This window comes from Squalius cephalus (genome assembly GCF_949319135.1).
Source record: "Squalius cephalus genome assembly, chromosome: 9".
Lineage (NCBI taxonomy): Eukaryota > Metazoa > Chordata > Actinopteri > Cypriniformes > Leuciscidae > Squalius > Squalius cephalus.
In genome coordinates, this window is record NC_137130.1 from 45,792,729 (window position 1) to 45,802,872 (window position 10,144).

At 39.8% G+C, this 10,144-nt stretch overlaps 1 protein-coding gene across 1 annotated transcript in view; it reads left to right on the forward strand.

Moving 5' to 3' along the window:
* Window positions 1-9,637, forward strand: part of LOC307164627 (uncharacterized protein) — a 29,954-nt gene extending 20,317 nt beyond the window's left edge. The window contains exons 3-6 of the mRNA XM_079881639.1: window positions 4,406-6,127; window positions 7,383-7,820; window positions 8,408-8,845; window positions 8,956-9,637. Coding sequence (XP_079737765.1) covers window positions 4,406-6,127; window positions 7,383-7,820; window positions 8,408-8,845; window positions 8,956-9,413 — 3,056 coding nt within the window. The 3' untranslated portion in view covers window positions 9,414-9,637. The remainder of the gene's footprint in view (window positions 1-4,405; window positions 6,128-7,382; window positions 7,821-8,407; window positions 8,846-8,955) is intronic.
* The last annotated feature ends 507 nt before the right edge of the window (window positions 9,638-10,144 follow it).

The window sequence follows — 10,144 nt, forward strand, 5'->3', positions numbered from 1 at the left end:
ACTTTTACTCTTTTAGTTTTGTTGCAATTTCACCAAAAGCTTATAATTAGGAAATACACACAACACGCTAAACTTGTATTCTCTATATGTTAAAAATGTTGTAAAAAATACGTATTATTCTTATATAATAAGAATAACAATATGATACATTTATATTGCACTCGAAATGATTTAGATATGGAAAGAGGAATTCTTCTCAACTACCACCAATAAAGTTTTAAAATTCTTCTTTAGAAAATATTATATTTTGATGATTCTGCAAGTTCAGCAGACAGTGAGGTTCGGGTTTGTTCCGATCAGAGCTCGTGAGTGGAGAGCGCATTTCTGAATATTCCGCTCCGCTCGTTCATTCCGCTCAGGGTCCACGGCCTCGCTCAACACAGATGTCCTGTTGCCTGGTTCGAAAATATGTGGAATACGGGCTGCTTTCGACTAAAAGTTTTTTTTTTTTGTAGTCGACTAGTATACTAGGCTAGTTGTTCATTTAAGTAATTCGTGGACAAATCGCCCCTTTATATTAATTTAATTAGCCTACTTATGGATCATGAGCGTTTATGTAATATAGCCGCACTCAAGCGCACGACCGCACGCATAAAGCTTGCCACAAAGAACCGGTAAAAGTAATGATTATGAATGCGTCTAAATGTGTCTAAATACACTGTAAATGTGAATGTGCATTACACGCTGAGTTTCGGTTCATTTATGAGATATCGCCCGGCGCCTCCAATGTCGTGATTGTCTGCTATATTTACTTCTTAAATCCAGGCAATTGGTTCACGAAACATTGATTAAAATTAAGATATAATTAATACAAAACGAAATTCAATTTAAAGAAAGGCAGCTGTTCTGTTTGAGGTCTCTGTGAAAGTTTTAAAGCAGACTTTTATTGCCGCTTTTAGAGCGCTCACGTCCATAACCGTAAACTGACACGTTGTTTTTTCCCTCATAAATGCGAACACGAAAATTAAAATAAAATGAATATTATATATTTTTTTGTTGTGTCAGACAATGATTACAAAATTTTTCTCTCATATTGCTCCTCATAACCACTGAAAACGGTCAACGGAAGTTAAAAGTGGTGGGTACAAAATGACTCATGACGAAATCTGGTGGGTACACATACAATGTCTTTGTATCTCTTTAGAATATTGCTTTTAGAAAAAACTTTGTTTTTTTTACTTTTAGAAAAAAATGACATAATTATGAATCAAATTATTATGAACAAATAATGAAACTGTGTCAAAATTCGACAACACAAAGAATGATCAAAAAGCGATATAACGCACATCTCAGGTTAAATTAATTAAGCTCCTCATAACCACTGAAAACGGTAAAAAAAAAATCGAACCAAAAGTCAAATTAATATGGACTGAAGTTAAAAGTGGTGGGTACAAAATGACTCATGACGAAATCTGGTGGGTGCGTACCCACCGTCCCCACCGAAATCGACGCCTATAAGGGAAACATCATAGTATAAAAAGTACTGTGTGTAATGCAGAAAAGCGCATTACAACCATGTTAAAACTATTTAAAACGTTAAGATGCAAAAATGAACTAAATGTAAAATTAGATAATGATATTGCGCAAATGATCTCGGTCTCTTTAAAGGTCTTCGCAAATTATTGTGTTATAAGACTCAGTTATCATAGCCTACATCACGTCTCTTCTACTGTAAGTACACAGAAAAAAAAAAATAAGACAAATGATGCGCGTTTGAGTCGGATTTTTATGAAGAATATGTGACTGTTTATGTAACTGGCAAAAGAAAACATTGTATTCGTCATACTTCGTCAACTCAGTATGGCCACATGAAACACGACTGCCATCTACAGGTTTTAGTATTTCCTGCGTCCAACACCTAATCCCCCATCTGCACGATCCCGCAGAATTTCGGAAGTGCTTGTGGCATTCTTTTCTCTGAGACGCGCATTTTTAAAGGCCACATCTGTATGTGGAACTGAGTAAATAAATGCGGAGGCAACCGTGCTTATAGCCCATTGCACGTAGAAGCGCGGATTCGCTCTCTCACTTAGAAAAAAATGAACGGTGTCATAGAGTTGTTTCAAATAATGCCATTTTGTTAAATGCCCAACATAGTTTAAAAGAATTCGGGTCCATTTGGAAAAGGCATATTTATTTTAAATGACCCGAGACCCAAGGCTTGACCCGTGTCCGAGATACTCGTTGGAGTTTTGGACCCGAACCCGCTCGGGTCTCGGGTCGGACCTCGGGTTTTCGGATCCAAGTGGACCCGTGAAGACCTCTACTTCCCAGTGTACCTTGGTTTTCCTGTGTTAAGTAGGACTCCTTCGTCCGTGCTAGTCTCACGACAGGGAGCTCAGACTTACGCAGGGCACTGGAAGACAGCCGAGGTGGCGTGATTACACTGGGGACCCCATTCGTCGTCATCCGACGTAACTCGGAGTGACCACGAAAGGGAACGTCTCAGTTACGTATGTAACCCTCGTTCCCTGAGTAGGGAACGGAGACGTTACGTCTCCCTGCCACTTCCGCTGTACCGCTGGGAACGCCTGAGTTTAGTCTCGGCTCCTCAGCGAAGACACATCTGCATGTTGCTGGCGTACCTCCTTATATACCCCCAGGGTGGGGCGGAGTTATGCTATGCAAATTCCGCAGACCCATGGCATTTCATTGCCATTGGCTCGTTTTATATACTCGAAGGTGAGTTAAACATAACATAGATATGCTTATAAATCAAGAATAAAGCATTTATAGCTATATTTATAAACGGTTTGTTAAGTAAGGGATAATGTATAGAGAGGCGGTCGTTATAGCAAATAACAAGCCCGACAGGCTGAACGAGACCCCGTCGCGAAGCAGAGGGATCTTGACAGCCTGAAGGGCTTGTTATTCGCTATAACGACCGCCTCTCTATACATTATCCCGCTTATTACATGGCTACCTACAAAATAAATAAATAATTTGATACAAATGACTGATTTAAAAAGGAGTGTATTGTTTTAAAAACGATTGTATTGCTTCTGCCGCCAAAGAAAATAGTCCGTTCCGCGTCCATAGCAACGCGCTGCTTTGCATGGCAACGGTCTGTTATAGTTCGCAGCGGCTGTTATCAAGAAATAACACACCGCATTCTACATTGGAATTCAGCCAAGCCATGTAATAATGTCTATTAATGCTTTATAAATGATTAAATAATTGTTTCTAATGATTAACTTATGATTAATAGTGTGCAGTTATTATAAAGTGTTACCGAATCTCCTACATACATCGCATGTTCATCTCTGCTTTGTTGTTTATGATGAGAGCGCAGATTTCAGTGAGTGTGAGTGCGCTCTGAACAAAACTCTGGCGATTCAGAAATGATTAATCTGAATACCTCTGATTATTAGAAACTGTTTTCATAAACTCAAAAGAATCATATGTGATTAAATATAATGCACAACGCAATTATAACAGATCTCTTTTGAGAAGACCATATCACCCTGTAGCCCAAGACTGGTGTCTCACTGAAGCTAAGCAGGGTTGAGGCCGGTTAGTACCTGGATGGGAGACTCCTGGGAAAACCAGGTTGCTGCTGGAAGAGGTGTTAGTGAGGTCAGTAGGGGTCGCTGCTCACCCTGTGCTCTGTGTGGGTCCTAACGCCCCAGTGTAGTGACAGGGACACTATACTGTCAAAGAGCACTGTCCTTCGGATGAGATCTAAATCCGAGATCCTGACTCTCTGTGGTCATTAAAAATCCCATGTCACTTCTCGTAAAGAGTAGGGGTGTAACCCGGTGTCCTGGCCACATTCCCTCCAATCGCCCTGCCAATCATGGCCTCCTAATAATCCCCATCCACTGAACTGTCTCTATCACTCTCTCTCTCCACTATAGCTGGTGTGTGTGTGTGTGTGGTGAGCGCACTGCCGCCGTTGTACTGTGGCTGCCGTCGCATCATCCAAGTGGATGCTCACACTGGTCGTGGTTGAGGAGGGATTCCCTGATATGATTGTAGCAAATTAGCTCTATGAAATATTAATAATTGGTAATATTATAATTGATTATGAATATTTGAATCAGTTAATAAAATTAACTTAATGTTGTAAATTAATATTACAATCAATTAACCTGTTTTTTCCCGTGAACACTCAGGATTAATTGTTTATTAACTGTTAATTGTACATTTCCGGGGCATGGGAAATGTCTTTATTACTTTACAGTACTACTAAGAGCCTGTAGTCAAGATCTATGATTGGAGACTCCAGATATGAGCTTGAAACACGGAAAACTTTATGTGTGACATGGACAAGATTTTATTAACTAGTTTAAACACTTAAACTACTCTAACATACACACACATACATGCATACAAAATCAGCATGTTTACTTCAACAGTACATTGTGTCCTCATACGTAACTGTTAAAGCCATTTCTAATTTCAGGTGTCACTCTGTGGGATAAGAAATCATTGAGAGAAGATTTGGATAGTCATCCACAGCCCATGACAGATGTGAAGTTCAGTAGCTCCGACTCTCTCTCCAGTAAGTCCAGTCTCCTGGGTGTGAGTGCTTCCCTGAAGGCCAGCTTCTTGGGAGGGCTGGTGGAGTTGGGAGGATCTGCCAAGTTCCTGCGTGACACCAAATCCTCAAACCAACAGTCCAGAGTTACAATGTATTACAGTGAAACCTCTAGATACGAAATGCTCACTATGAATCAGCTGGCATTTAAACACATCACCTACCCTGAGGTCTTTGACAAGAAAACTGCAACTCATGTGGTCACAGGTGTACTATACGGAGCTCAGGCCTTCATGGTGTTTGATCGGACATTTTCAGAAGAGGAAAACAAGCAGGAGATTGAGGGAAAACTGAATGTCATGGTCAAGAGCATCCCTGGATTTTCCATTGAGGGACAAGGAGCTGTAGATATGAAAGAAGATCTAAAGAAAGTGGCTGAGAATATCGCCTGCACATTTTATGGTGACGTCCGCCTTGAGCAGAACCCCACCACTTACATGGAGGCCCTAGAGGTGTACAAGAAGCTCCCCACTATACTGAAGGAGAATCCACAGAGTGCAGTTCCAATAAAAGTCTCTCTCTATCCTCTTTCTCTACTGGATACAAAAGCTGCTCAGTTGGTTAGAGAAATTAGCACAAGTCTGGTTTCCAAAACTGAAGATATAATAGAGGGGCTGGGAGAAGTACAGAGGACTTGCAACGACCTCTCCAGAAAACCACTGGTAAATGTTTTCAAAGACATCAAAGAGAGGCTCCGTTTATTTCAGGGCTCTCTTAACATTTACGAAACGGTGCTCCTGAAAGAAGTGGCCAAGGTCTTGCCTGCTATACGAGGAGGAGAGAAGGAGCAACAGTCATTGGAAGACATCCTGAAGATCCACTACATCTCCCCCTTTACTGCTAGGATGCTTAACCAGTGGTTAGATCATGCAAAGGCTGAACTTAACCTCTTGAGTTCTCACACCAAGATGCTGGAGGGAATCACAACTGAAGACTCAAACCGTCTCAACACCATCCTCTTTAATCCTGATATTGATGTTGTGGTGTGCTTGACCTTCACATCTCTGAAGTATGAAGACCCGTATCTTTTAGCCATGAAGAAGTTTCTGGAATCTGATGAGTTTAAAGAGCTAGATGTGGGAATGAAACACAATTCTAGCATGTTAGCATCTGTCAGAAAGGGGTTCAACGATCCTGATGTCAGCTCAAAGATGAGAAAGAACTTATCTCTTTTCAGAAGTTTTTCAGAGGCTAATAAAGATGAAAAGAGATATCGATTCATTATTTCTGCCATCTCTGATCCCTCCAGTCCTGGCTCCTCTATCTATCTGTATAAATCAGGGAAGCTGACAGACACACAGTTCCAGCCCGTGTCGAAGCCTCCTCCACCAGAAGTGATCGAGTTCCTGGAGCGCGGTGTGACCCTGAAACTGCAGAAGTCCCCAACTGGAGAAACTGTGCAGTTCAGAGTGGAGTACCAGCCGGTGAAAGCAGATTCTGGCTCTGAGGAATGGTGGATGATCATGAACACAGCTGATGAAGTCTTTAATCTGACAGGATTGGAGTTTGGAAAGAAGTACTCGATCCGCTACAGGGCAGTGGGTAAAGTGGGAGTGAGTGAAGCCAGTGACGCTATACCGTCTTCAGGTAAGTGTCATATGCACATTTATGGCATTAATCTTTATCTTACACAGTCAATTTTTGTATTGACAACCATATTTCCTAACAGATGTGGCTATAATTAAATGTGTAACATGTTGTAAAGTGTTTCTCATTTGACTGTATATACGTATATCAACATATTATTTCCTTCGTTCATGTTTTTGCAGATATTCCTTAAAGACAGAATATTATGTACATACATTTCTCTGTATGAAAACCAATAGGACATTTATAAATATGACATAAAAAAAATGAATAAACAAAAATGAATAAACAATGACAATGATAAACAAAACACACACAAAAAAACAACAAATAATCAGCTTAACACACAAAAACTGTTGACTTAAGCCTACTGTATGATGGCATTTCTGCAGAAAGACCTCAGTCATCCCTGAAAAAAAAAAAGTGATTATGATTAGTATAATATTAGAATAAATCTGACCACTAGGAGTCACCGTGGAAATGGGTGTCGGGTTGTTGTTTCAGTGTTTCACAAAGCCTCGATCTGCCCACTACTATTTAATAGTCCACACAGAAGGAAATCCAAACAAAGCAGGCAGGAAACCAAACAACCGCAATTCCTTGACGTGATAAGACAAAGGAGAAGTGCATAAAAAGCATCTTAAATAGACTGGCAAAGGAGTGTAACCATAGTGACTAAAGAGTGGCGGGAAACTAGAACAAAGGAGACATGACGGAAGATAAACAAACAAAGTCTGAACACAACAGTGTCATGGCATCATGGCATGGAGGTGGTTAAGAGAGATGAACCCAAACGCAGACGATATGCTGACACTCAAGGTTTATTTCTACACAAACAGAAAACAAAACCCACGAGGGGGCAAAACAGGACTGGTGGCAAGTACGCCTTGACTTAAAAAAGATTTACAACTAGAAACATGTTTTCTTCTAATGTTCATGCTCACTGTTCCACCAATGGCCAATGGGTGGATTTTTTGGGGTAACTCTTGTGATATCAGTCTGTACTGGTGCATGTGTAGTTCCTCTAACAGCATGAAGGTGAATTCAAATATCCAACTAGTTATTACAGTTACAAGCTTTAAAAACAAAAAACACATTCAATAATGTATAAAACAGTGTTTTAGCTCACATAATACCACTGGATAAAGGAAACCTGTAAATATAATTATAATACTGTATTCAAGAGTTTACCAGTAGGATCTTTACAATGTACAGAATGAATGGACGTGAATGAATAATTGTAATTCTTTTGCAGACTCAGTGGAGAGTCTGGGTCCTTTGAAGAGTTACATTGATACAGAGAAGGAGGTCGCTTTAATAGCAGACAATGGCAAGTTCTGGTGCAGCACTAATCGTAATAGTGACACCTACAACATTGAGGCTGCCAAGATCTACAGTGATGACTGGTGCAAGTTCAAGGTGTCCAGGGCTCACAATGGCAATATCCTGCTGAGGGACAAGCGGGGCATGTACCTCAGTAGAATTCCCTGGAGTGGGGTTGACTATATTCAGGCTGCTAAGCATGTACCTGATGTATGCTGCGAATTCCAAGTCTTCATTGAGGATGAGAAAGTCCTCTTTAAAGCTGATAATGGAAAGATGCTAAGCAGAGTGGACCGTGATGGGATACAGAACATAGAGCCTGCCAAAGATGCTCCGGATGTCAGCTGCAAATTTACTGTTAGCAGTGGAGGTACGACAGAAAAAGATTAACTTAGAATATAACAAAATATCAAATAACAAGTTAATTTTACCAGTTCATTTCTGTGAAACAGTTTCTGTATGTCAATCAGTAGCAGATGCTTTAAAAAACATTCAGGCATTAGGTTTATTACAAATACAGTAGCAGTTTTCACAGTTTGCATGCAATCTTGTAAGGATGTTAAAGATGGTGAACCTTCACTCTGCTTGTCTTATTAAAAAAGATTTACAACTAGAAACATGTTTTCTTCTAATGTTCATGCTCACTGTTCCTGAAATGGCCAATGGGTGGATTTTTTGGGGTAACTCTTGTGATATCAGTCTGCACTGGTGCATGTGTAGTTCCTCTAACAGCATGAAGGTGAATTCAAATATCCAACTAGTTATTACAGTTACAAGCTTTAAAAACAAAAAAACACATTCAATAATGTATAAAACAGTGTGTTAGCTCACATAATACCACTGGATAAAGGAAACCTGTAAATATAATTATAATACTGTACTCAAGAGTTTACCAGTAGGATCTTTACAATGTATATAATGAATGGACGTGAATGAATAATTGTAATTCTTTTGCAGTCTCAGTGGAGAGTCTGGGTCCTTTGAAGAGTTACATTGATACAGAGAAGGAGGTCGCTTTAATAGCAGACAATGGCATGTTCTGGTGCAGCACTAATCGTGATAGTGACACCTACAACATTGAGGTTCCCAAGATGTACAGTGATGACTGGTGCAAGTTCAAGGTGTCCAGGGCTCACAATGGCAATATCCTGCTGAGGGACAAGCGGGGCATGTACCTCAGTAGAATGGACTGTAGTGGGGTTTACTATATTCAGGCTGCTAAGCATGTACCTGATGTATGCTGCGAATTCCAAGTCTTCATTGAGGATGAGAAAGTCCTCTTTAAAGCTGATAATGGAAAGATGCTAAGCAGAGTGGACCGTGATGGGATACAGAACATAGAGCCTGCCAAAGATGCTCCGGATGTCAGCTGCAAATTTACTGTTAGCAGTGGAGGTACGACAGAAAAAGATTAACTTAGAATATAACAAAATATCAAATAACAAGTTAATTTTACAATGTATATAATGAATGGACGTGAATGAATAATTGTAATTCTTTTGCAGTCTCAGTGGAGAGTCTGGATCCTTTGAAGAGTTACATTGATACAGAGAAGGAGGTCGCTTTAATAGCAGACAATGGCAAGTTCTGGTGCAGCACTAATCGTAATAGTGACACCTACAACATTGAGGCTGCCAAGATCTACAGTGATGACTGGTGCAAGTTCAAGGTGTCCAGGGCTCACAATGGCAATATCCTGCTGAGGGACAAGCGGGGCATGTACCTCAGTAGAATGGACTGTAGTGGGGTTTACTATATTCAGGCTGCTAAGCATGTACCTGATGTATGCTGCGAATTCCAAGTCTTCATTGAGGATGAGAAAGTCCTCTTTAAAGCTGATAATGGAAAGATGCTAAGCAGAGTGGACCGTGATGGGATACAGAACATAGAGCCTGCCAAAGATGCTCCGGATGTCAGCTGCAAATTTACTGTTAGCAGTGGGGGTACGACAGAAAAAGATTAACTTAGAATATAACAAAATATCAAATAACAAGTTAATTTTACCAGTTAATTTCTGTGAAACAGTTTCTGTATGTCAATCAGTAGCAGATGCTTTAAAAAACATTCAGGCATTAGGTTTATTACAAATACAGTAGCAGTTTTCACAGTTTGCATGCAATCTTGTAAGGATGTTAAAGATGGTGAACCTTCACTCTGCTTGTCTTATTAAAAAAGATTTACAACTAGAAACATGTTTTCTTCTAATGTTCATGCTCACTGTTCCTGCAATGGCCAATGGGTGGATTTTTTGGGGTAACTCTTGTGATATCAGTCTGTACTGGTGCATGTGTAGTTCCTCTAACAGCATGAAGGTGAATTCAAATATCCAACTAGTTATTACAGTTACAAGCTTTAAAAACAAAAAACACATTCAATAATGTATAAAACAGTGGACCGTTATTTTGTTTAAGAGAACTAGACATTGCTTCATTTACTGTACCAAGTGATTATTAGTGCTTTTTGAATCGCAAGGCTCTGTCCAGCACATAGCAGAAAAAAAGAACAAACCACAATATATTTATATAGCATGTCACACATACAACTGCCATGACCAGACCATTTAAATAACAGAATTAAATAACAGTAACGCATAATGATACAAAAACAGCAACTTCAAAGTTATATTAAAACCCACTAAGACAAGAAAGCCACTTTATAAAAATGTGTTTTTAGTCTTGACTTGAAAACTGTAAC